This window comes from Thermothelomyces heterothallicus, assembly GCF_042370625.1.
Source record: "Thermothelomyces heterothallicus CBS 202.75 unplaced genomic scaffold P884_scaffold_5, whole genome shotgun sequence".
Classification (NCBI taxonomy): Eukaryota; Fungi; Ascomycota; class Sordariomycetes; order Sordariales; family Chaetomiaceae; genus Thermothelomyces; species Thermothelomyces heterothallicus.
Genome location: NW_027192566.1, coordinates 760046 through 786285, shown reverse-complemented (window position 1 = coordinate 786285; position 26240 = coordinate 760046). Strand labels below are relative to the sequence as shown.

Sequence of the window (26240 nt, the reverse complement as noted above, 5' to 3'; positions counted from 1 at the left end):
AACATGTAGACAGTCACTCGTTATGGTGGACTCTGGGAGTTTACCAGTGATAGCAATCATAACCACAGTACTCATACCAAGCATCGCTAACTACTGTGCGAGACAACTCTAGTGTTGTTATGAACCCTTTGGCTTCACCGAATCCCTCAGACGACTTGTACCTTTGTCCTACACCACTCACCTTCGTCTGAACCCTTTTAGAAGAAGTCTGAGCCGGGTTTGTCACAATAATTAAGGCACGCTAGTATAAGTAGCTAGCTAATGCCTTCCCTAATATTCCTATAGATAAGGATACTACGCCGACCCCTCTGTCGCTGATCAAGGTCGCTATCACCAAGGTATAGGATATAGTAAATAAGAAGAGGCCTCTGACGCCACTAACTACGCGCTAGGCAATTCCGATGCTCGAGCCTACCGACTTCCCGTCCTACGAATTAGATATAGCTTAACTAGAGTAGGATTACTAAGAGTCTAGCCCTACTAACGCCACCCAAGATACAACCGTATACCTATACGTATATACTAGCTTACCTATAGCTATACTATAGGGTACCGAGTAGCGTGACGAAGAAAGTATATCGGTCGTTAATAAGACTATAGCTAATACCACTACTAGCCTGACGGCCTAGGCCTTATTACAGCCAGACTCGATACTCTAACCGCTTAAGCCTACGCCTTAGCCTACTACGCCTATTAGGCATGTATAATATAGGGCACCTACTAGCAGATTTGCCTATAGGATTAAGAGGGATCCTAAGGACGAAGAGGAGGAGGCCGAGTCCTAAGGTAGGCTTAATAATACGCGTATTATCTTTAATAGCCTTAAGAAGGTAGAAAATACCCTTATAGGTATAGAGTTCGACCCCTTTACTAATACTAATATTATCAAGTCTAGCCTGCTATATCTATCTATAGCTATAACGATTAGGCCTATCAAGGACTACCTTACCTATACCTACTAAGAATACTATAGTAATAAGGAAATGCTTATCCATACCTATTACTAGATCTACCATTTCTACTAGAAGGCTAGTAATGATTCGTATAAGGCTAATATAGCTATATATAGCCTTAAGAAAAAGCTAGAGAATATATATAAGGCCTACTATACCACTAGTATAGTACCTACTAGTATACTAGAGCCCAAGGAACTACTAGTAGCCTATATCTATATACTAAAAGGAGATAATAATACCTTAGTTAACAGTTATCTATTTAAACTTAGCTACCTTTACTATAGCCTAACTAGTTACTAGGGCCTATACTTAGCGCCTATATATATTACTATAGCCTATAGTACCACTAAGGATAATAAGACTAATAAGGACTTTACCAAATACTAGTACTTAGCTACCAAGGCTAACCTTCTTAATATAAGTCAGGCTATAGTCCAAAGGCAGGATAAGGCTATTAATAGCATTAAAAAGGACCTTAACCAAGTCAAGGAGGAACTCAAGTAACTAAAGGAGGCTTCTACAGTCATAAACAATAACCACACGGCCACCCTTGACTAGAGGAAAGGAGCAGACGAGAAGATACGGCAGCTAGAAGAAACAATCGCCTAGCTTACCAAGCATACTATAGTAATTACCGCACTATAGAAGGCTTCTAGAAGCCAGGAGCCTATAGCGCGCCTACCTCCGCCGGCTACCACTAGACATAGTGCTCCCCCGAGCTCGATTACTAGGCCGGTAGCGCACCTGCCGCCGCCCGCGGCCACTAGCCAGAAACGCCCACGCTCGGATACGCCTATACAGGAGAGCCCCTCGCGTAAGAGGGCCACTAGTACGGTCTACGGCAACCGCACCCCGGTCAGGGACGCCTAGGCTAGGGCTAGAACACTTGCGCGGCCCCCTCAGGAGCGTCCGTCTGTAGTATCGGCATTTATCGTAAACTTAGGAATGGCCGGGAAGAAGAAGGACTAAGGGATAGATAGATTTGACAATAGGGAGGACAAACGGGATACTTACTAGGATTGTTTCTATAGACAAATGACTAATATATTTACTAAGTTATAATAGGTTGTTATATTTTTCTTTTTTAAACCCCGGTACCTATTATAGTATATAGCTATCAGTAGGTTAGATTCGACGGACCTACCAATAGGGATGATAGGCCAGGGGTTATAGATATATATTTAGATAGTATCCCTAAGTGCCTCTGGCACTTGGAAGAATTAACGCATCTTATCACCACTTCTGCAGACCGTACTAGTTGGTCTAGGAGTGCCGCCCACGGCGCGTATACCGCTGTGGTGTCGTATCTTGCAGCCAGTCCGAGCTGTAGTCGTTTGCAGCCATCGAGCTGTAGCACGGACTTTGCCCTCCCGTAACAACACTCGAATCACTTCCAACCTCCGTACAACAGGGTGCCGCTGGGGTCGGCCCCATTCTCGGCAGTGCTCCGAATTAACTCTAAATTGAATCTGGGGTAGCCGGCATCCACGCATGGGCGAGGACCGGATCGGAGAGCCAAACAATGGAGCGGCAAGTTCCTCAACCCTCCCCCGGGGGGGGGGGGGGGGTTCGACAGGGGTGGTCCAGCACGGGGTCTAGTCTGTCCTGCTTTGGAGCTGCTGCGTCAAGCCTAATAAGCCGAGCAATACTGGAATTCTTGGCTGCGTATCCAGGATCGGCAGGCAGTTGGTTGCCGGCCTATGAGAACGGGGCTCCAAATGGGGGGAATGACAAAAGATATAACAGGAAGGCTAATTCTAGACGCGGAGAGGAGGGGAGGAGAGGAAGGTGTGGTTTCGGGACTTTTCTGGCTAAAAGTCCCGCACCAACAAGACCGTTATTTACACGGAGGAACCAACCAGCGTCCCCGGCTGAGGTTGACACACCCGGTTTATCCTACCGCCAGCTGAGCAGAACTGGTAATTACCTATCGGCTGCTGCTCACATGCATCTCTCCTGGGCCCAACTGCTTTCTCCCGCTTTGCAGCTGTCAAGACTTCGCATCGTAGGGTTAATTAGGGAAAGAAAAATATCAGTAACTATCCGCTACAGGGAGAGAGATTTATCAGAGAATATAAGACACGCGCACCCTCGGCCGCTCTTCACACGCACCCCAGCTCCTCGAACACGCCGCCCTCGGGCTCCTCCACGACGATGCGCATCCCGACCGTGATGACGCCGCCGCGCTCCACCGTGCCCATCACGCCAGCCAGCCGCCGCACGATCCGCCGCTCCTCGTCGCGCACGAGGAACGTCTCCTTGAGCCCCGCCCGGAACCGGTCGATCTGCGGGCACGGGTTGCGCACCCCCTGGAGCACGACGACCGCGTGGTCCCCTTGCTTGTAATAGTCCTCGGGCCCGTCCCGGTCTCCGTCTCCGTCTCCGTCTCCGTCTCCGTCTCCGTCTCCGTCTCCATCCCCGCGCGCACCCTCTTCGCTGGCGCCACTGCCGCCAGAGCTTCCTCCTTCCTCCGAAGGGGAGGGAGACGGAGCGGTAGTAGTAGCAGGCAAGGGCGGCAAGAAGTGCAGCCTGGTGCCGCGCCCGAGAGCCAGGAGATCGATGCCGACGGTGGTGACGTTCTCGCCGATCTCGCCCGGCTTGACGGAGCGCTCGTCGAGGATCTCCTTGGGGATCAGGTGCACCTGCCGCAGGTTGGGCGGCGGCGGGTTGATGTGCAACCGGCTGCGGTGCTGGACGGCTGGGGGAGGAGGAAGGGCGGGAGAGCGCTCCTGTCAGTCCTTGTCCAGCTCGGGGGAAGCTGCAGAGAAGAGGGGGGTGGCTGGTGTTCTCTTTTAGGTAGGTTTGATTTGAGGGGAGCAAGGAGAGAAACAACGACGGCAAAAAAAAAAAAATAAAAATAAAAATAAAAACAAAATCAGGAGGGGGGCGGTGGTGGGTAAAAGTAAAACGTACTGACGCCGAGGTGGCAGTCGCCTTCGATTCCGAGCCCGGTAAGGAGGGTAAGTTCCTGGACGGGAGTTTTGGAGAACTCGTGGGTTGGCGACCGAGCAAGAGCGTAGACAGACATCGCGACGGCCGATGAGTCGGGGCTATTTTCAACACCTAATTTTCCTTGCTGACTTCAAAAGGTCTCTCTGCGTGGATCAACACAGTTACTTTGTGAGAAGGGTCGGTGGAGAACGTATTTTTGGTCTTCTAATTAGTGACGGGATAGAGGGGGATGCTATGCCGTCAATGAGTCAAGGGCGGGGAAAGCCAACCCCAGCCGTTCTCCATGCGTTACAGCAGAGGAATGCTACATAATTAATGATAGCCCCGGGAGCTCAAAGCAGTAAAGAAAACGCGAAGTTCAGCACTGAATAGCTAACGCCTGCGATCGTGTTACAACCGGGTTTGGACTCGACCTATAACCTAAAGTCTTACATACTTTCATGCGCTTTGTAATTAATACCCCGTACGGACACGTATTGGAGATTGGCCGGTATTACATTTTCCATCGGCATGGCTTTGGTTAGTTTGAAGTAGTCCCCCCGGTACCTGTGATAGGCATATCAATGAACTTGATATTTATCCTAAATCAAATACCACAACACAACTATGACGCGAAAGACGCGTTTGCTTTTCTCAGAGGAAGTGACTGTCCTTCGTTGCTGTATGGTTATTTCATAGACATTGCTAAGCTGCCCCCCACAATGGAGTACGGTGTACTTACGTATCACTAACTTCATATGATGCAGCTCTAGTGGAATTACGTACATACAGTACATACGTAGTACTTGCGCAGGGTAACGTTTCGAGATGGCAGGGCTTGTTGAGCAGCAAATGCAACGGACACGCACTTCCGAACGGGGTAGTGTATGTCCAGACTTACACGCCCGGCTCATGGTCGCCGCGCGTATCGGATGATCTCCTCTGACATTCAGCCCTATCTATGGACGAAAGATACGACTGATTAGTGCATGTATTGTACTGTACTTGAACGGGTATAATCCATGATCCATACCTATATCGGGTAGCGTGCATCGGGGACCTGAAGTTACCAAACAAATGACCATATATGTTCATACACTCCAATACGTTCGCAACTACACTAAGAGACACCATGTGTGTGATCTCGCATTGCAGTATCTAATTCGTGTGCATGACAGCAGGCTCTGGTGACGCTCATGCCAACTGAGGAGGGCAAACTTGCTGGCGACTGGTCGGGAAGCCCCGCTCCGAAATGCCCTTTTCTGGCGTGGGAACGGCGTGACAAGAGCCTGATGAGGCTAAAGACCCAAGGGGGCAAGACGACCGTTGATCTGCCCCCCCCCCCCCCCCCAAAAAAAAAAGCCACTAACAGTGGCAGGACAGCTCTCTGTTCTCTTTCTCCGCGATATCACGAAAATTCCCTCATTGGACTCACCCGGCGCAGAGTTGATCCGGCCTTACGGTCCAGATGTTCATTCTGGTCAACGGCGAAGGCAGTGCTGATTGCTGATTGGGGGTTCGTCTGAATTGGGCTGCTTGGCATGAAGCCTGAACAGGGGGCGGCTACACTAGCGTACAGTTCCTTTTTTTTTGGGAGCGGGTGGGTAGCTGAGCCTCGCGGGCCTCGCTAACAAGTCCAGACGGGGTATGGGTGCAGTCTTGTTATGAGACGGGCTATGTCAAGGGAACGGCGAGATGCCAAGTTGACGCGATCTCACACCTTGCAACGAGGCTAACCTACAAATAGAACAGCACGACGTCATGACGAGAAGCGGCTCTTGGGGCTGAGATTGGGGTGCGGCCAACAAGCTACAAGTAGTCGAGTGTAAAATCAAAATGGACAAGACGGGGCTGAACCCCCCCCCCCCATCCTCCTCCTTTCGTGCCCTCTCCCATTTGGACGGCCTCGTGTAATTAGAAAGGAATCACAGCCCTCCACCAGAGAGCATGGCGGCCATGGCGACGGCGACGGCGACGACAACAACAACAACAACAAGAAGGAGAAGGGGGCTTTCCGGGATGGCCCGCCTAGCCGGCCTCGTTGCCATCCTCGCGCTCCTCCAGCCCGCGCTCGCCTCCTTTTACACAGTGACCGAGTACTACTTGCTCGTTGAAAGCGTGGTCAAGCTAGACGAGACGTGTACCGAGGACTGCTATTACTACACAGACACCGACCTCCGCACGGTCAAGCCGACGGTGACGCCCACGGCAAAGCCCGTCTCGACCTCAACTTGGACGTACACGTACAATGACGTCGAAATCGTGAGCGTCTTTCTCACGGACGGCGTCGGCGAGAGCGATCTCGTCCCGACCACGACTACCGACGACAACCTCTACACCGACTTTGCCGTCATGGTTACCTGGACGGCTCCGTCCAGCTGTCCCACCCCGTTTACCGTCGTCAGCGACGCGTACGTCTACATACCCTACGACGTGCGTCCCTACCTGGAAGCCGAGTCGACGGCCACGACCGTCTACACCGACTACGAAGACAGCGTGCACACCTACCTGACCAAGTATATCGACCCGACCGCGGTGCCGCCGACCGCGCGCCCGACCGCCCAGACGACCGATTACGAATACAGCTACTACATCAAAAACTGCCGCAACCCGACGGCGACCGATCCGTCCGAGTACTACGGCCCGACCTACACGGCCGGGAGCGGCGGCTCTCGCGGCGGTAGTGGTTCTTACGGCGGCGGCGACCGTGACTCGACGTGGTGCTCGACTTACACGGGCTGCGTGGTTGCGGCGTGGGTCATTGCCGTGGCGACCGTCTTGCCGACCATCTTCCTGCTGGGCTTCGTCGAGTCGTACCTATGGTTCCGCCGCATGATGCTGGGCAAGCCGGCGCTGCGCCTCGGCACCATCTGCTGGTGCTGCCTCTCCCTCTGGTTCATCCTGCTCACCCGCCGCTCGCCCGGCCGCAGCCCCGAGGACCAGGTCCTGCTCCGCCAGTACTGGGACACCCTCGGCGCAGGCACCCGCATCAAGCTCTGGTTCAAGCACGGCTTCCGCTGGCGCTACCCCGTCGAGCTGATCGGCAACCCGGACGGCAACAACCCGGTCATCCCCACCTACGCCCCTCCTCCTCCTCCTCCGCCGCCGCCGCCCGTAGGTGGGCCGGACGATGCGAATGGGTCGGAGAAGGCCCCTTTCGCCGTGCACCAGCAACAGCAACAGCAGCAGGCCATGTACGCGCCCTCGCCGTTCCCGGGCGGGCCGCCACAGCAGCCGTACTACATGCAACCCTTCCCCGGGCAGCCCTACTACCCGCCCCAGGGACCCCCTCCGCCGGGTCAGGCTCAAGGGTACGGGATGGCGATGCCCGCGCCGCCGCCGGGGGCGTACGTCCCGGGCCAGCAACCGAGACCGGCGGCCCAGCCCCAGCCCCAGCAGCAGCAGCATTCTTCCTCCTATTCCCCTTCGCCGGCCCCCACGGGGGCGACGGAGATGCCGTCGCAGCAGTCGCCTTCGGGCACAGGATCAGCTGCTCCAGGAACTGAGCAGCAGCCGCAGCAGCATTAATAATGATATCTACTCGAGGCAATCCCCCACCCTTCTTGTTTCAAGGCAGGCTCTAGCTCCTGTAGCGACCCGCCGGCTTTATGGTGGCTCTTTTTACCCTCCCCTTGGTGTCTTCCCGAGACCGCAGATGGATTGTCGAGTAGTGATTTGGTGTGAGATAGGAGCAGAGTGAGGATTCAGACTCTGTTTTGATGATGATGGAATACCCGAGTCCGTTAGCTCTTTGTCATACCTTCCAGGTGCCTTAATTACCTAGGTACCTGCTAATGAAGTTAACTACCTCAATCATGGCTGACATCCATTGTAAGGCAAGGCTTCAGGTGGTAACGCACTTTAAGCCGGTTATGAAACTTACCTAACGTAAAACGTGATGGCCCAAATCGAACATATGCTCTAATTAATTATGGGAACTTTGCAGTTAAGCTCCGTCTCTGACACTAAAAAACGCGGGTGTTTGGTGGTCTAATATCTCTTGTCGTGAGCTCTACTAAGGATAGGGATCTATACCCCTGAGATCACTTCTGCCGCACACAACTGATAGGAGGGCGATGATGAACATCGATCACAATGCTGACATGTTCCGGTCAACATAAGGTAGGTAACTTCCTTGACTGAGAGTAGTGTACTACTGCTGAACTTAACAGTGAAATAATTAGTCGTTGGGTGGCCCGGAGACGTCAGTTGGGTCACCTGTTCCGTTGGTCGACGGAACGTTTCATTCCAGCTGAGACAAATGCGGGAGCACAATGCCACAGCTTTGTCCAATGTGAACTGATCCTACATTTATTATCCTTCAGAGACTGGATAAAGCACCTCGAGCCACCATAAGCCTGACCCAACCACTCATTGATCTTCAAGAGTCTCATATGCTATTTTTGCCTCCATGACGTCCTTCCTAGACACTGAATTGACCAACCGCAGCCAGAAGTGAGTGATGTATGTTCCCAGCCTGAGCTTCTCAATCATAGCCACCTTTCTGCTTGGCTGTCGTGAACCGAGGACACCATAGAGCTGAGATGATTCTTTGCCAGGCATCACCTAATACTGGAACACCTGCGAGTGCACCTGATTCACTTGAACTTTCCACTTCGACACGCAGGCGAGGGGCCCGCGGCTGGATGCGCCGGCTTTGGCTGCTTCGGTTAGCCGGGTCTCGTTTTGGGAAAGGGGGGAAAAGGAAGGATATGACTGTTTTGGGATGGAAAGGAAAGGTTGTGATCTGTCCATGAAGGGTTGCTCTCGCCAGTGTCGACATGCCATGGACAATTACTATTAAGTCAGAGAGGCAGTTGAAGTTTTGTGAAAATGGAACATGCCTGAAGCCTCGGCCTCCATGTCGGCAGTTTGCACCCAATCGACCAAAAAAAAAAAAAAAAAAAAAAAAAAAAAAAAAAAAAAGAGTCCCACCAAAAACTATAGCCATTGAAATCAAATTTTCTCTTTGTATTTCTTTGTTTGTCTTACTTCTGGGTACTAGAAAAATGTTCCGCTCCCGGCTCTGAATCTCAGGGGTGGACGAACAAAGAACCACGGCTTGGCCTCGGTCTTTTACACTTTGTCTCAACCTTGGCCTCGTTCTTCCTCTCCGGATTTGGACTGGGGATGAATGCTGAGTCAATTCGGCAGCCGGTCTTTGTTTGTGGGTTCATGTACTTGATTGAAGTGAGAAGTAATGATCCTGAGCTGTGAAAACTCGAACAAGATCTGCAAACATCTGCGCGCCCCATGTCTTCTGTGACATAACAGTGAAGCCATCGAAAGAAGCTTGCTCAGCATGAATTCCGAGGCACTGAAGGCCTTTTTGGACCAGGCGTCCGAAGCGGAAAAAGACTGGTTGGCCAACGCCCTCTACTACCGTGAGCTCGAGACCATCCGCCGGGAGGCGCCTCTCCTCGACCCGAACAAGTACGCGAGCAAGAGGGTGGACGTGTATGACAGCAGCGCGGCGCTGCCGGGCCGAGCTGTAACGGCCGCCGCGGCCACTATTTCGCATGGCCTCAACCTGCAAGGCGGCGCTGCCCCTGACGGGCCGCCACCGCAATACTTGAACCGCAAGAGCGGCATCGACATCGACCAGCTCCCCTGGCTCCTCGCACGTGTACTAGCAAAGGTGAGCACGGTTAGTCTTTCTGAAGATGATGGCGACGCCGGAAACAACGCGACGCCCCCCTCGGGACCCCTCTCAGACCCGCGATTGGACATACCGAATATCAGACAGTCCATCGGATACACGAAACCATTCGAAGAGCAGTTTCCCAGTGAGATTCAAGCGGCAAAAGCGGACTTCTTGTCGACGGGGTATAAGTACATGAACCAGGAGAGCATCTTTAACGCGCCAGACTGGTTGGGTGATCTGCGCAAGTTCGAGGGCAGGACCGCCTTGCTCAAGGGCTTCCCCATGGTTGAGGATGTTACCTTTCTCAAGCATCCAAACTACTGGCAGACGATCGAGGAGCACGGAAAGTTGATCGAGGATGGCCAGTGCTACTGGTCGTCTATCGGCCTGCTGCTGTACGGCAACGCGCACTCCTGGCTCCGGGTGAAGGCAGAACATCTCAGTTTTCTAGAAAGGGTCTTGGTGAACCCCAACCATCCTCGTCACGCGTTCTACTCGAGGGAAAACCAGAACGTGGGGGTAACGTGCGCGACAGGCCCTGCCGGCCTCGACAGTCAGTGGTCTGGTCAGGTGAACCTATGGGAGAGACTGCAGATCCCGGGATGCTGGGCGAACGAGGACTTATGCCAGCTCACGGCAGACGTGTACGGCGTGTTTTTGGTACTGTACAAGTACGACACGGCAAACGAGGCCAACGCGCAGTGGAAGGGCAAGGTATACGACATGAAGACCTACGGAGCATACAACAACCGCCATATCTTCTTGTGCTATTACGTGAGTTTCTCGGGCTCACCCCTTCCGCTGTTATTGTGACCGAATTCATTTAACGTTGACCCCTTGCAGCTCGAAAACCATTTTCAGCCCATGGTGCCAAACGAGTATTACGCCTCAGAATTCAAGCTGCCGCGTCTGACCCTGTCGAACACGGACAAGTACCAACTGGTGTCTCGCAAGCGAACTCGCAGAGTCCGGGACGGGCCGGGACATCACTGGCGAGCACAGCCTCAGGTGGTACCCTCCCTGGCGTGGCCCTCGTTTGAAGCAGAACACCTAGCTCGAGCGGCTGGTTACGGACCGTACGTGAAGAAATCCAGCACAGCACTCCAAGCTCCAAAGCCAGAGGAGGGGGAGGTATGGGAGGAGGAGGTAGGGGAGGGAGGGGAAAAGAAGAAGGACAAGAAGAAGGCCTCTCTTTTTGCGAATCCCGAGGCACTGAAATCGCCCGATGTGACGCGGGAGGTTGTCTCCCTTCTCTCCGCGGGGACCTCCGGGAGAGAATCGAGCAGGAGTCTTACGCAGGCCGACACCTTGAGAGCCCGAGAAGCCCTCGGCGTGCTGCATCGCTACATCGACAAGGTCAGCGGCGCCACCGCGGCCGATTCCGGCCGCCACCCCCTTCCCACCGGTCGACCGTCGCTGCCTGCGGCATCCCATAATAACGCTCAAGAAGACCTCAAGGGAAAAGGCAAACGTCCGGCCATTGACCCGCCGGAATCCGGGCCACACCCTTCGAAACGGCCTCGTACGGCCGCAAGGGCCCCGGCCCAGCCCTCGACGTCGTCCAACTTCGTCTCCCTCACGCCTCAGACTCACGCCGGCCCCAGCGGCACCGCACTCCCCGGCCGGGGCTCCCCCTCCGTCCAAGGCAGCCAAGCAGCAAGCAACGACAATAACAGCAACCGACCCAACGCAGGTGACGATGACGACGACAACCACCCCGCCAACGCCAACGCCAACGTCAACGCCAACGACAACGACGATGACAACGATGGCGACTACCACGATGGTGATGGCGACGACGGCAACGACGGCAACGACGACGACGAGGACGAGGACGAGGACGGCGACGACGACGACGACGTGGGCATCGACCTGGCCGCGACCTTCTTCCGCGCCGCGTCCAAGACGCTGCTGACCAAGGTGCGGGTGGCGCGGCTGAAGCGGTGGTGCCTGGACCTGGAGCTGGCCGCCGGGGGCGACGTGGTCGCGTGGCGCAAGGAGCGGTGCGTGCGGGAGCTGCTGGCCGCGGGCGCCCGGGTGCGTCTGGTGCGCGCCGGGGCCGGGGCCGGGGCCGGGGCCGGGGCCGTCGTCGTCGACGAGGAGCTCGAGGACCGCGGCGTCGAGGTCGTGAGGGTGGCCCCTGCTGCGCCTGCTGCTGCTGCCGCCGCCCCTGCTGATATTACTGGTGGCGGTGCTGCGGCTGCGGTGGCGAGCGATGGCGATGGCGATGGCGATGTTGACGGTGGTCGGGGCCAGGGACAGGGGAATGCAGGAGACGATGACGGTGATGGTGATGGCGGTGATGGTGATGACGGTGACGGCGACGAGTGATGGTTGGAGTAGAACGCAGGGCAAAGCAGGGAGATACAAGACAAGGGCAAGTTGTAGGCGCTGGTTTGGTGTTCGGTGGCGCAATTAGGTGTTTTGATGTTTTGTTTGGTTAATTAGGTAATTGTAGGAATAGATGTTGATGATAATTATTAAGTACGGACATAATTACATACCTTACCTTCGAGCCATTCGCCGTGACCATTCGAAGTGCCAACAGATAAGAATAAGCACTAATTACATCTAGATCATCAGGCATCTCCTTACACCTTCGGAAAGCGGCCAGCGATGAATGGCACCTAGGCAAGCTGGCTTCAATTCATCAAAAGGACGAGCCATGGTGTCTGTCGAAAGCAGAAGCGACGCCGCAATTGCCCGCCAGCAATTGCACCTTAAGTAGGCCGTAGGTATTCTGACAGTGTCAAAAGAGACTCGTGTTTTGGTGGGTGGTGAGCCAGAAGTTGCTCATAATCGGCGCACATTCTGAAAGCCGGTATTGCCCATTTTGTTGCTACTGTACCTTGCCGGTGCGTTCGTATAAATATCCGTGAATGGCATCGCCCTGAAGCAAAAGTGCACGCCACGGTCATCCCTTGGGGAAACATCCTGTCATTCCTCGGTCCCCCTTTGGTAATATTAAAGGATGTGGCTGGTGGAGAATGAGCAAGCTACGCCAACATGGCCGCCTCTTTGTCATGTAATTAATTAGGCTGCTTTGAGACTTCCCACCTACCCTACACTACACCCAGCCTGCCTACCCTACACCTATCTCACCAGAAGACATGAAGGAGTCTCAAACAAATCACATCGCCAATAATTAATTGTCAACAGCTTGCACAAGGTGGAAATTGGAAAGTTTCCGATGAGTTCAATCGGTTCAATAGGTTCTAATTAATTAGCCATGGCCAGCAGTTCAGTAATTAATTAAGTGAACCCAAAACCATCTCCAAAAATTCATCGTCATAACGTGTATCGGAACAAGAGAAACAGAAAGGTTATACTAGCATTCAACCACAGTTCTTCGGAAACAACGAACAGATTATAAGGTAGGTAAGAACCATATTCATGGTGCGTCTGAGCAAAGAACATTTATCTTGTTTTCCTCGAGGTAATCAATGCAACTGGACACCAACGTTGCTTTGTTAATTATTATTCACACAAGCTCAGGATGATCATAAAAACCAACACACCAACCTTTAATTATGCCTTCCCGCAACAGAATGCTCCAAATACTACGTGATTACCACCTACCAACACACCATATCTGACAGTTCCCCCGGCAGACCACCGCAATGACGCCGCCGACGACCTCCCCAAGAGAACAACGCAGACGGCGGCATCGCCGAGCCGCCTCAGCGGGGAACGCCCTCCGACGTCCGCTTCGCCGACCTGCTTCAGGAGCCTCTCAGCGAGCTGACCCGGTTCGCGCACATCCCGCTTCCCGACATTGAGGCATTCGCCAACCGCTCCCGGGCGACGCGCGAGGCCGAGACGGAGGGAGGACGGAAAAAAGGGCATGTCCGGCGGCCGCTGAACGCCTTCATTCTCTACCGCAAGTGCTACCGCGAGCGGGTGGTAGCCTTCTGCGAGGCACATGCGCCCGAGACCGTCGTCAGCCACGGATCCGTCTCTTCGGTGTGCGGAGCAAGCTGGAAGATGGAGCCAGAACATGTCAAGGTGCAGTTCAAGGAGTGGGCACTGCAGGAGCTGAGGGCATTCCAGAAAGCGTTTCCGAAGTACCGGTATCAGCCGCGGAAAGTGGTGCTACTGGAGGAGGTGGGAGGCGGGTTGGCAAGAACGAGACCGGCTTCTGCATCTGACACAACCGTCTCGCCGTTCGTTCGGCAGTCTCCTCCAGCTCCGCCGCCCTGGTTTGCTGGCTTGGCACAACAGGGAGCCGAGCACCAGCTGGCTCAGGGCCTCCCCTTTCTTCCAGCCGAACACTTGGACGGCTTCATTCCCCAGTGCGGCTGGGCGCCCCAGATGCCCCTCTACCTTATCCCGCCCGCTCCTCAGCATCATCTCTGCCCCACGGATGTCTCGCATCCTCAAGGGGAACTTGGACCCCGGTGAGCAGCCCCGAGACAACCGCAACCCTGAAGGCGACTCTCTCCGTATGCCCGGACCCTGACGCCGCCAGCGCACAGCAGTCCCCGCAACCGGTGCTCTGCTCGCGCTGCGCATGCGAGGTAGCGTTTGCGGGCGCCGCCAACAGACGAACCTGCTTTCTTCCCGACAATCCCGCCCCCGAACTTCCCCCGGATGCTGTTGTGGCGGCTGACGATTCCCAGGCCTCCTCCTCCATCGACACTGCCGCCGGCAATAACGAGAACGATGGCAGATTCCCCTCATTCGAGATAGATGATACTCACAAGGCTGCACTTCCCTGACCTGAGCACTCAGAATCAGTTCGCTGTCTCATGAGCTCAGCCTGCAGAGGGTATCCGGCAGTGCGTATTCTAATTAATTATGCAGAGAAAGATAATAGGTGATTCCGAGGTAGGCGAGTGCAAGCTAGTCCATTGAGTTGGAGTTGTGAGAAGAGTTTCTCAGGATAGGCAAAAAAGTGATGGCTATTGCCTTAACCGCTTGTCGAAAGCAAAAGCGACGCCGCAACTGCCCGCCAGCAATTGCACCTTAAGTATAGGTATTCTGACACCGCTCCAAGCATGTCTTGTTTCCTTTGCGCGATAATTCTATAGAAGTAACTTGTAGGGGGGAATATCATTCGCACCACCGCGCCACAGCTAGCACATACGACCATAGGCAGTAGAAAATTCGGGATCCCGTCCGCTCTCCCTTAGACAAGCTACTGACCGCCGGACTAGTACTCAGGTCGGTGACGACTGGGGAATCCCCGGTGTTGTATGTTTTGGCCATTTTTTTTTCAGGTTCCCTATCTGCTGTCATCGGAATGACAGTGCAAATGGTAATACGCGGATACTTAACTCCCGGGCTTTAAATACCTGTTGTGGCCCTCGCCGGGGGAGGGGGTGGGTGGGGGTTTATGTCGAGGGAGCCTCTCTGTCGAGCCGCGATGTGTGGATTATGTGCACACTCAAGGTATGTATCAGACATACCTACCTAAGTACGAATTACACACAGTACCCTCCGTACTTGTATTATATACATACATACATACATACATACATATATCCTCTGTACACTACCTTGATTATTGCGCAGGGGAAACTATCAGAGCCGTTTCATGTGGCACAGAAGCTCTTTCAGCCTTACCCTATATGGAATGGGTGCACACTGACTTCATCCATGGTACAAATCCTGTTGGCTTACTTTAAGATCCTGCACTAATTACTTCGTACCGGTAGCGCAATGGATTCCTAGTGATAGAGCTATTTGACTCCGGGCAATTCAAGACACAGTAATCAAGGATGAAAAGCTAGCCGAGAACACTGTCAAGACCCGAGGTTTCGTTTCGATCCAGAACGCCCTTAAGATGAACCAGCGAAGTTGCCCTCGGCTGGACAGCAGATCGGTTGGAGGTGTTTCTGGTCGATGTGAGGAAGGACCTCAGGAACAGGTCCATTCATGCGTACTGGCCGATGTGAGCCGAGTTCCCCCCTACTTCTTGGCTGCCCAGGTTCGAGTCCTCTCTCGGCACGATTGAGACTCGGCAAGGATCGTGGGGCTTTTAGTTGTATTTTCTGCTAATAACTCCGAGTTGATCGAGACCTGGTTATTGGGCAGCGAAAGAGAATTTTACAAAAGAGGATCCAAAAAAGATGACAGTGGTGTTTGGCGGTTGGAAATACTCCAGGCTCTTCTCAAACACCCGATGACAGCCACGGTTCCCAAAGCCCCTGAATGGCTCTCCATGGTACGCCCAGTTCCCGATTCCTAAACCCACCAGCAAAGCAAGCGGAGATATGAGCGACCCTGTCTAGCTTACTACCGTAGTGACCCGTCCATACCGAACGCCTCGCCCGGTCTATATGACTCTATTATTTCAACAGGATATCGTAACCGTCCAGGTTAATGCGCACCTGGTCCTCGCCAAACCCGTACTTGCGCCTCACCAGCTCAAAGATGATCAGACCGGCGCTGGTGCTGGGGACCTGCCGGATCGTGCTCCACCAGAAGCCGCGGTAGAGCCACTGGCGCATGCTGAGACCGGCCGCCCGGGCCTCGCTCATGCACTCCGCCCACGTGGTCCGGTACGCGTCGCGGTACGCCCTCAACATGCGCCAGCGCCGGGCCGAGCCGGCCGCTTCCGGCAGCCCCGCCTCGCGCCTCAGCTTCCTCGCCTTGGCGTCCAGGCTCTCGAGCCGCTCCCAGTGCTCGGCCTGGATGTACGAGAGCGGATGGAGGACGACCTGCTGCATGATGGACGCACCCATGCCCGCAAGCAGCAAGAAAGTCGGCTCGAGGGCGTAGTGCGGCCGGATGATGGTCGGCATCCTCGGCTGCTGCTCGTCTCGCGACGAGATCCTCCCCGGTCCGTCCGCGGGGGGCGCCGGCCGCTTGCGCGACAGTAGCACGATGGCGTCCTCGTTGAGCGAGCCGTAGTACCACCGGACAAAGTTGTAGTACCCCTGCGCCTTGACGTACTCAAACACGCTGAAGAAGACGGCGCTGCCCATGCTGTCCTTGAGGAAGGACAGCCCCCAGCCGGAAAACACGCCGCGCACCCCGATCTCGCGCAGCTTGTCCGCGCTGAAGGCCCACATGCTTCTCGGCCGCTCGGCGGCACCGCCCCCGCCGTTGTTGACGACCCTCCCGCTCGTGACGCCATCCCAGCGGGCCTGAACGGCGTCCAGCGGGGCCGCCACCAGGCTCTGGACCGACCCGGCCAGGAAGCCGGCCGTGAAGGTCTCGAGGGGGCCCGGGGGCGGGTAGACGCGCTTGCTGGCGCGCGCGCTCTCCGGGTGCAGCCGGCCGAGGATCTGCAGGTAGCTCGTGTAGAGGACGGCGCCGACGCCGACGTTGGCCGCGAGCGGCGGCAGGATCTGGTCGGGCACGACCCGCCAGCCGTAGTGGCGCACCGCCGACGCGAGCACCGCGGGCGTCGTGGACCGCAGTCGCGCACGCAGCCAGCTGATGCTACCACCGCTGCTAACCCCCGTGCCGCCGCTGCCGCCGCTTTGGTGGTGGTGGTGGTGGTGGCGCAGCAGCTCCAGCTGCCGCTGCTCCTGCAGGGCGCGCGCGTAGGCGAGGTAGTCGACGCGGGTGCGGAAGAAGGCCTTGACGGGGGCGCGGAAGTAGAAGGCAACGGCCTGGGCGGTGAGCGCGCGCACGCCGGCGGCCGAGGCGCCCGTGGCCGCGTTGCTACTGGGGGCCTTTTTATCCGGGAGCGATGACGGGCTGCCGTCGGGCGGTATTATGGCGGGCAGGATGCCCGCGTCGAAGCCGAGGTCTGCTGGGGAAGGAAATGATGCCGCCGCCTGGGAGTCGAGTCCGGGTGACGAAGGAGATGACGCCGATGCCGCGGGTGGAGGTGCAGATGTAGTCGGTGCGGCGGATGCGGGCAGGTCGTCACCTCGGCTGCGGTTGCTGGGGGTGGGCATGATGAGGGTACATTTTTCTTTTTGTTTCTTCTTCTTTCTTTTTTCTCTTCTTCTTCTTTTCTTCTTCCTTATTTTCCTCCTCGCCTGCAGGGTAAGAGCAGCGGTCTTGGGTCAATGCTGGCTTACTGCTGGGATCCCGCGTTGATAGGTGCGGTAAGTGAGATAAGTGACTGGGTTGTGAGCCAGTCGTTGAGTCTTTTTGAGAGTGAGCAAGCAGATGAGTTGGCGCTGCCGCCTTGGCTGCCGCCTCACAGTTTTCCGGGAGTTCAAGCCGAATGTGGGGCCGCTAAGGCCGGCACAGTGCGGGTGCCAGCCGTCGGCAGGTGGGTGGGGACGGTGTAAGGATTCATTACATTGTAGTCCGTACTCCGTACACTAGGCTAGGTAGGTTCTGTGCTCGACAGAGGGTAGCTGTTTCCCTTCCGGCCCCGTGTTCTTCCCGTTCGGCCTTGAAAAGCGCCATGGGATTCGTATTTGTGAAACATCTCACAGGGGCTCTGCATTCGGCGCGGTCATGGGACCTGAGCGACAAGAGCACGTGTGTGTACAGTACCTTATTATAAATAACGTAATTACATAAATCAAGTATTGAACACCATGGCTCAAGTGGTGATGATCAAGCGGGTAGTCAAGTGATGTTGGGGGGGCTAGCACCACACCGGCGTTAGAGAGCGATGAATCAAGATCACAGTTAATGTGGTTAGCCCATCTTCACCTGGGTTGTCTTTTTGGAGACTATTTGTAGGTGTGGCGTGGGTGGGATGAACGAAGATACTCGCATAACATACCTAAGTAGTTGCGCGTATCATTCAACCTTAGTGAGGCTAAACGGGGGTCAAATAATTCTACTACTACAGGTTCACTGCTGGGCATTGCATTAATGGTTGAGATGGACCTGTTTCCTCCCCCTGATGGTCTCATGATTGTCACTAATTGCTTGCCTGCATGAGATTAAGAGATTCATGATCATGTCAAGAAAGAGTCAAAATCATAAAATACCAGTGCTAGGGAACGTACTTTTTCATAAACTAAGTACCTAGGACTCACGGGAGCGTGGGGGAGAACAACTTGTAAGTTGCAAGTTCCACCCCCGGAACAGCATCACGATTTGCTGTCGACCTACTACATAGACTTCGAGAGCACCTACCATCTTCGGACATAAGGCTAGGCAGATCCTAGTTTCCGTAGCCACCGAAGGGTAGAACGCCCCGACCACCAATTTTGAGCAATACCTTTTTTGCAGGTAATGACACGCACGCAAAGTGATGTTACTTGTATTCGTGGGCTGCAAGTATGAAGGCCCTGTTCATCCGAATTCCGAATTCCGTGCCCCGGGCAGGCCGGATCTGCAGTGTGCAGTACGGGAACTTAGTGTATGCTGAGCGAAGCTTGGCATCCGCAAACATCCACTCAAGCCGAGCCGCTGTTGCTCTCGAAGGATCAACGCCTGGTTTGCCGAATCACCATCCTGTCTGCTTAGAAATCGCCGGAGAGACCAAAGATCGGTTACACAGCTCTATTGTTCTGAACCTACTATCAGGACACCTGACTCGTCAGGGTGAAAAGACATGTGCACTTCTTTCGGTTTGCCTAAAAAGGTACCCGGACGAATGAGATATTAATATCACAATTACGGTCTGCACAGCGTTAAGGGATATAAGAAACTAGGTGCTCCTCCTCCAGGTGTAGTGTAGATTAATGCGCCAGTAAATTATCTCATTTTCCGGATTATATTCATATTAACAGCTCCGAAATAGTCCATAGTCGAGAGAGCAGGGAGCCCGACATGGTTGACGCCGGGTTCGGAATCGTGCCTCAGTACATCCCGGGCACACCAACCCCGTTCTCTCTGCACGTCCCAGATGCCGACCTGAACCAACTATCCAGCCTCGTCAAGACGGCCGTCGTAGGAAGACCCTCGTTCTACAACACGCACGGCGCAGACGACGGGCCCGACTACGCGTTCGGAATGACGCGAGACTGGTTCACTGCGGCGGAGGACGAATGGGTCAACAAGTTTGACTGGCGCTTGCACGAGAAGCACTGGAACTCGTTCCCCCAGTTCACCATCAACGTGACTGCTCCGTCGGATGGCCAGGTCTTTAACCTCCACTTCGCGGCCCTGTTTTCACGCGGGCGCGAGGCAACCCCGATACTCTTCTCGCACGGCTGGCCGAGTTCGTGGATTGATTTCGTCCCTATGCTCGAGCTCTTGACGACAAAGTACACCCCCAGGACGCTGCCGTACCATGTCATCGTTCCCTCCATCCCGGATTATGGACTCTCCACCCGCAGCGATCTCACCGGGACGGAGCTCGACTTTCTCAAGGCTGCCGAGGCACTCAATGAGCTAATGAAGGCGCTGGGGTTCAACGCGTACATCGCCCAGGGCGGGGACGTCGGGTCGGGCCTGACGGCAACGCTCGGGACGTTCCACGAGGAGTGCAAGGCCGTCCACTGTATGACATCCATTCGTTCTCTCCGACGCAAGAGATCGCAACTGCGATAGAGATACTGACCTTTTTCTCCCTCTGTCCAGTTAATAACCTCATTCTCACACCCTCGGAGATGTCGGCAGTTGCAAACCTCCCGGTCACTCCAGAAGAGGGCGCGACGCTTGCTCGTGCTGCCCAGTTTGGCGACCGCGAGGCCGGGTACATCCTGGAACAGGGAACAAAGCCGGGGTCCCTCTCTCTGGGCCTGATGTCAAATCCAATGGCGTTGTTGGCATGGTATGTTTCTCCTCCAGCATGGTCAGCGTAATTAAACCGGCACCGGCTGACATCTGCCCTCCAAAAAAACGAAATAACAGGATTGGATCCATGTACGTCGAGCACACCAACTACTCTGTCGACACAATTCTGCAACAGGTCTCCTGGTACTGGCTCACAAACTCGTACGGGCGTGCCCTCTGGTCGTACCGGTCCGTCTGGGCCGCTGTTCTCCGGGACGATGGCCGGAACCTGCCGTCGCCTCTTGCCATCACCACAAAGCCGCTGGGGTATTCTTGGTACCCATACGAGGTGCTGAGCGTTGCCAAGTCCTGGCTAGAGTATTGGTTCCCAAACAATCTGGCCTTCTTCAAGGCGCACGAGAGTGTAAGCTCACTTTCATCTCTTCTTCTCACGTTTCGGATTTCCTTTAATTATCAGTCGGACTCACATCGTTGAAACAGGGCGGCCACCTGGCGGCGTTCGACGATCCGGAGGGCTTTTTGCAGGACATGGAGGCTTTTGTGGCCATTGTAAAGACCAAGGTCAGATTATAAAACCTCGGGGTAATTATCTGGCCTCTGAATGTAAAGGCTAGGCTGTCTAGCAGCTTGAAATCCCGGTGAACATATTAGCAACAATTTCAGATGCTGGCACGGCTAAAATTTCGAAAACAGTGTCGACGAAGGGTTTCAGCATTGAGCTCGATAGAAACGCTTAATTAATTATCGAAGGATCTACGTACCAACCAACCGACTTCGGGCAGCTCAGGGCGACCTGGTAGAGAAAACATGGTGCTCAGGGCGGTTTTCTGCCGCTACTTGCTGATATATCGGAGAAATTGGCCATGGACATTGCCCAGATATTGAAGCCCTTAGCACGCATTGGTGGGGAGTGGGACCCCTCTATCTCATAATTAAGCATCGCTTCGTACATACATACATACATGCTCGTTTCTGACACGGAGACGCACTTCGGTAATTACTTCCGGCCAGACCAACGCTAGCTACCTCTTGCCAAGCAGTACCACCATTGCTGCACCACCATTGAATGGCCAGGTCAACCGAAGGATTTTGCTAGCGTGCGCGCGCTATGCTCGAGTTCAGTGCCCTCTCTGCCGGGGTACCAGGCATTCTCATTAAGAACATAGTTATTGGCTGGGAGCTTCCATCCCACACACTGCCTACACAGTAGTGTATTAGCTAGCGTTCATCAAGCTATTTCGACTAGCTCGAAGTCCCCATCAGCACCGCGCCCCACTTATTTTCCGGCACCCTGCTCGAAAAAACCTCCACAAACCCATTCCAGGAGCCATACATACTACTGTGTAGCTCGGACTTACTAGTAACTCTATGTTGGCAAACTGACTTGAGCTCACAAACCGGTGAATTAACACGGCTATAGCACATGAACTATGGTTGAACTCAGTCTATTCAGTTGGTGTATACATGTATACATTACCTGAATCGTGTGGCCTCTTTGAGGGGTAGGTCCTCTAATCCTTTGTGCTTAACTAAGGTACCTACCTACGTAACTACTATGTAAGGTAATCGATAGTTATTACGTTTAGCCTTTAGGAGACCCAACTTGGTGTGCGTTCAGCCGCAAAGAAATGAACAGGCGGTACATCCCCGAATGGCAGGTTCGAATTTACGTCGACGGAGTGTTAGTCAGGATCATGTATGCCTGGCCATGTGGCGGCAGCATTCCTCGAGTTGGAAGGTGGCCGATCCAATAGGGCCGCGCAGACGAGCATCACGACCGGCACTTTGCTGAAAAATTGGTGGGGGGGCCCATGCCAAGGGGTCAGGGGCACGGCTTGGCAGAGAATCACTCACATTTACGGTGCGCGTCTCACCATTGGCCGAAGACGACAACCTAAATGCAACTCAAAAGTCCGATCCTGGACGCTGACTGGCCTGGCGATCGGCACAGGCACCAGTCCATGCGGCCCGTCTGCGGAGGTTCTGCATGAACAAAAACCACCTTCCCGTTTTCCGAATGACCGTCTGTTCACAGGGCGAATTAAAAGTGGCCGTCTTTGCACATTCTCCGACCGCGGCTTGTTGCTAGCCATCGACGGGCGTAGCATGCCGTCGGTATCTCTAAAGTACTAGGATGGGGAAATTATGGAGGTATCCATGTGACGTCGGAGACCAGAGAGGAAGAGGGGAAAAAGGGGGGGGTCACTCGGACAAGAAAAATCCTTTGGCTGCTACAAGTAGGCGGGCGCTGCCATTCCAAGAATGTTCCAAGTATATATATATATACATATATATATAATTATATCAAGGCTCCAAGTCTTGACCACTTAATCAGTGCCGTGGGGGGAGGGAAGTTCGAGACTAGCTAGCTTGGACGAGACGCGCGACCGTTGATCGCATCGTATATCTCCTTTTTCTTCTCTCCCCCTTTTCTCCATGGCGCGCCTCAACACCTCCGCCCTGCTGCTTCTAACAGCAGCCGTAGCGACCGCCGCCCCTCAGGCGCCGTCCTTCCGGAACTCTACAGGGCCGTCCTTCCGGAACTCTACAGGGCCGTCCTCGGGGGGGAACCTTACCGGGCCGCCGGCAGGGGCGCCGACCTTCTTGGCGGCGGCGGCGCCGTCGCCGCCCAAGGCGCTGCCGCAGCGGGCGACGGCCAACGACCTCCGGTGGCAGCCGTCGCTCGACTTCGACACGGACGGGTGCTACAACGTGCCGGCGATCGACGCGGAGGGCAACGTGGCCGAGGGCCTGCCGTACGAGTGGGTGGGCCTGTCGAGCGACTGCCGGGACGAGTCGGACCTGGACAACAACAACGTGTATGCGCGGCAGCGGTGCAACAGCGGCTGGTGCGTGTACCTGTACGGCTACTACTTCGAGAAGGACGTGCCGGTGGCCTACTTCTTCGGCGGCGGCCACCGCCACGACTGGGAGCACATCGCCGTCTGGGTCAGCGACGCCACCGGCCGCGCCGAGTACGTCGCCGCCTCCCAGCACGGCAACTACGAGGTCCGCCCGGCCGCCGACGTCCGCTGGGACGGCGACCACCCCAAGATGGTCTACCACAAGGACGGCGCCAGCACGCACTGCTTCCGGTTCGCGAACGAGGCGGACGACAACATCGAGAATCACAAGGGGATATGGGTCAGTATTTCTCTTCTCTCTCTCTCTCTCTCTCTCTCTCTCTCTCTCTCTCTGGTCTGCTTGTTTTTAAATCAAGCAGCGAATCCAATCCACCAAAAACCCGCTGCTCCTGAGCCCTGCTGCAAGTTAATTACCCCGCAAAAAGGAGATAATCATCGCTGACTCTTCTTTTCTTACCCGCTCTAATTAATTAGTTCCGGGGCGACTTGGTCTCGTACAATGGCTTCCCCTCGACCGAGATAAGGGACAAGCTGTTCGCCTACGATTTTGGCAAGGCGACGATCGACTTCAAGGATTCGACGTTCCCCGGTGCTATCGGAAGGGCGAAGCCAGCGGGCATCACCTTTGACGTGAACCTGGATGAGGGATCTCCGGGGACGCCCTGAGTGTGACGGAGGGATGATATTGTGGATGCGTTTATGTTCCCCACGTTTTGATGATTATAGAGCAGCTTTTCCATTCTTGTTTTTATTTTATTTGTTTTCTGTTTCTATTCCTTTTTGGATACCTTAATTAGATGCCTTGGAAATACCTTGTTCGTGTTTAGACTTCACATGAGGGAAGATAAGTAGGTGATGCGCGGCACCTGGCAATTTGAATCAAATAATTAACGAAAATTATAATTATGATCCTTGCGTATTCATTGTGAAACTCTCAAGCCATCCTATTCCTTCTACATTATTCTCATTTGGTAATGTAGCAATGTTGGGATCTCAGCCTGGACTTGAAATCTGCCCACCCGAGAGCTTGTGCCATGACCCCGATTCGCTAGGCACAGTACACCAACAACGTATGTAATTACCCTCTAAGACTGTTGTGGCTTTGGTGGCTGGCCCGCTACCAAAACAATACGACTAGGACAGTCATGGTAAGGAACTGTTCACTGAAAGCACATCTATCCTTGGCATTCTATTGCAATATCTACAAACTGCGTGTTTTGGGGCCATATCGCCAAGCTCGCGTCAAAGTATGGACAAGAAGCATAGTTAACGTTCTGCAGTCAGGGGCGTATTATTCTCACCAGAGCCGAGTGAGTGCCCGCTCGCCGGGGCCCTCTAGAGGCACTGCGAGTAGTAGTCATTGCTGAACTTGCAGGTGTACGGGGCCGCGCATGTCGTGCATCCCGTGTACTGCAAAATAAGAATGGTAAGGTAGGTGGTCAGTTAGCAAGGCATGTTCATGCGCATTCAAACTGGGGCAGTTGACGACGAATTGGAACAGATATTGGGGGGGGGGGGGGGGATATCAAACAGGGGGGAACAGGAGAACTCACGTTAATACCGCCGCACTGGCCCCACTGCGGCACGGTGCAGCCGCTGCTGGTGGTGGAGGTGGCGGGGGCCGAGCTGGTGGTGGTGGTGCTGGTCGAGCCGCGGGATGTGGTGGAGGTGACGAGGGTGGTGGAGGGGGCGGGGCTGGTAGGGGAGGAGGAGGAGGAAGAAGGAGGAGTGCCGCTGCCGGAGCAGCCGACGCGGGAGGAGCTGATGACGATGTCGTCGTACCAGAAGGTGTTTGTGTCGCCGCCGTACGACTCCCAGCCGAAGTAGACGCCCGAGGGCTTGGGGATGATGGAGCTGCGCGACCAGGCGCCCGCGTTGGGGTTGGAGATGCCCGGGCCGAAGGTCAGGCCGGCGACGGCCTTGTCGTTGAGCCAGGTCTCGATGGTGCCGTCGGTGCCGACGTGGTATTCGAAGCACTGCCAGCTGTTGGTGGGCAGGGAGGTTGAGGTGGCGATACCTTGCGGGGAGAGCTCGGGCAGGGTGGCGTCGTCGGACTCGCGGTTGTACATGAGGATCTCGCTCTGGCCGCCGATCCGGAGGTGCTTGTTGGTGCCCTGGGCAGGGTCCGGCATGGTGATGAAGGTGACATGGGAGGCGGTGAGGGCCTTGGACGCTTTGCTGTAAACAGAAGAGAGATGCGCGTTAGACCTGCTCCTTTTTCTTCTTCTTCTTCTTATCTTCTCTTCTTCCCTCTATATCATCCAAGTAATTCGTAGCTGTTGCGCTTTGTTTGTTGCACACTTACAGGTAGACCCTCACGTAGAGGTCGCCGCTAGGCACGTTGTTCGTTCCAAAGAAGATGTGGCCGCAATAACCACCAGCACCGTCGACCCTGATGGAGTTGCTGCCACTGTGGGCAGTCGAAGTATCAAGGGACACCTTGCCGCCTTGGTTGCAGTCTGGGGCGTAGATGGGCCATGCCGTCTGGTCCCACCCGCTCTCAAAGTCGTTGGAGATCTGGGCCGACGACAAGGCCGGGAGGGCGGCGACGGCGAGGAGAGCGGTTTTGCGAAGCATGGCTGCGGATGGGTGGCGATGGGTGGCTGCAGGCCTGGTGTGGTAGTGTATTGTGGTGGATGTGTACTAATTACCGAATTCGGTAACTCTACTACTAGTATTATTTCAAGACTTGCGGCCGATCGCTTTGTGCAAGGAAGAGCAGCCAGGTAGGTGTGTCGATCAGTTCGGAGGGCCAAGACGGCTGACTGGCTTTAAATAAAGGTACGGAACACACACGGTACTGTACTGTACATACATACGGAGTACATGCCTTAATTACGCCAAGTTAAGCTCCGCTGTCATGGGGGCTAAGCTTTCCACGGATCGGGCGGGCCGTCTCCGTCTGTTGAGCCTGTGAGCCGGGCCCGCCTCCGTGATAGCTCGATGCGGAAGTTCGGGGCGGATGCTGCCCCAAAGTTTGCTGCCCCAATAGGCAAGAACCGGGCGCGTCGGACCGTGAGCAGGGGCCCAGCGGGCCCTTTATTTACCCTGTCAAAGAGCTTAGCCAGGTCGGTTAAGCTGCGCCAGACCCCACTTCAATTCCAGGTACCGGGTCAGGAGCGTGGCTTGTTAAAACGTCTCCATTTCCATTCGCCACGGCGTCATGTCCCCCTGTGACGTTTCTTCGGCAGCCTCCGCCGACAAGATCCAGGACGACAGGCGGCATGCGGCTGGCAAGGGTCGTATTCTATTGCATGATATCGGCTGCAGCGGCTGAAAATTCCGCAGCTAATTTAA

At 54.9% G+C, this 26240-nt stretch overlaps 8 protein-coding genes across 8 annotated transcripts; 5 read left to right on the top strand and 3 right to left on the bottom strand.

Annotated features, from left to right (window-relative positions):
* Positions 1–3058: 3058 nt before the first annotated feature.
* Positions 3059–3984, bottom strand: P884DRAFT_297881 (pyruvate kinase-like protein; the record flags this gene model as incomplete). The annotated part of the gene is made up of 2 exons (XM_069444551.1): positions 3059–3654; positions 3870–3984. The coding sequence occupies 2 exons, from the start codon at positions 3982–3984 to the stop codon at positions 3059–3061; spliced, it is 711 nt and encodes a 236-aa protein (XP_069299698.1).
* A 1795-nt stretch (positions 3985–5779) lies between these two features.
* P884DRAFT_256785 (uncharacterized protein) lies at positions 5780–7865 on the top strand. Its single transcript, XM_069441083.1, has one exon. It carries the CDS (start codon positions 5835–5837, stop codon positions 7413–7415), a length of 1581 nt encoding a protein of 526 aa, XP_069299697.1. The 5' UTR covers positions 5780–5834; the 3' UTR covers positions 7416–7865.
* Positions 7866–9189: 1324 nt separating this feature from the next.
* Positions 9190–11862, top strand: P884DRAFT_195107 (uncharacterized protein; the record flags this gene model as incomplete). Its single annotated transcript, XM_069437885.1, has 3 exons — positions 9190–10305; positions 10375–11169; positions 11371–11862. The coding sequence occupies 3 exons, from the start codon at positions 9190–9192 to the stop codon at positions 11860–11862; spliced, it is 2403 nt and encodes an 800-aa protein (XP_069299696.1).
* Positions 11863–13061: 1199 nt separating this feature from the next.
* Positions 13062–14249, top strand: P884DRAFT_320427 (uncharacterized protein; the record flags this gene model as incomplete). The annotated part of the gene is made up of 3 exons (XM_069445379.1): positions 13062–13095; positions 13178–13896; positions 13944–14249. The coding sequence occupies 3 exons, from the start codon at positions 13062–13064 to the stop codon at positions 14247–14249; spliced, it is 1059 nt and encodes a 352-aa protein (XP_069299695.1).
* A 1188-nt stretch (positions 14250–15437) lies between these two features.
* Positions 15438–16686, bottom strand: P884DRAFT_256784 (uncharacterized protein). The gene has a single exon (XM_069441082.1). It carries the CDS (start codon positions 16545–16547, stop codon positions 15822–15824), a length of 726 nt encoding a protein of 241 aa, XP_069299694.1. The 5' UTR covers positions 16548–16686; the 3' UTR covers positions 15438–15821.
* A 2484-nt stretch (positions 16687–19170) lies between these two features.
* On the top strand, positions 19171–20652 carry P884DRAFT_194990 (Alpha/Beta hydrolase protein; the record flags this gene model as incomplete). The annotated part of the gene is made up of 4 exons (XM_069437876.1): positions 19171–19843; positions 19924–20116; positions 20197–20482; positions 20560–20652. The coding sequence occupies 4 exons, from the start codon at positions 19171–19173 to the stop codon at positions 20650–20652; spliced, it is 1245 nt and encodes a 414-aa protein (XP_069299693.1).
* Positions 20653–22515: 1863 nt separating this feature from the next.
* On the top strand, positions 22516–23609 carry P884DRAFT_194496 (necrosis inducing factor; the record flags this gene model as incomplete). The annotated part of the gene is made up of 2 exons (XM_069437835.1): positions 22516–23223; positions 23418–23609. The coding sequence occupies 2 exons, from the start codon at positions 22516–22518 to the stop codon at positions 23607–23609; spliced, it is 900 nt and encodes a 299-aa protein (XP_069299692.1).
* Positions 23610–24108: 499 nt separating this feature from the next.
* Positions 24109–25660, bottom strand: P884DRAFT_219359 (uncharacterized protein). The gene is made up of 3 exons (XM_069439407.1): positions 25249–25660; positions 24497–25121; positions 24109–24353 (listed from the first exon to the last, which is right to left on the bottom strand). Exons 1-3 carry the CDS (start codon positions 25518–25520, stop codon positions 24279–24281), a joined length of 972 nt encoding a protein of 323 aa, XP_069299691.1. The 5' UTR covers positions 25521–25660; the 3' UTR covers positions 24109–24278.
* Positions 25661–26240: the final 580 nt, after the last annotated feature.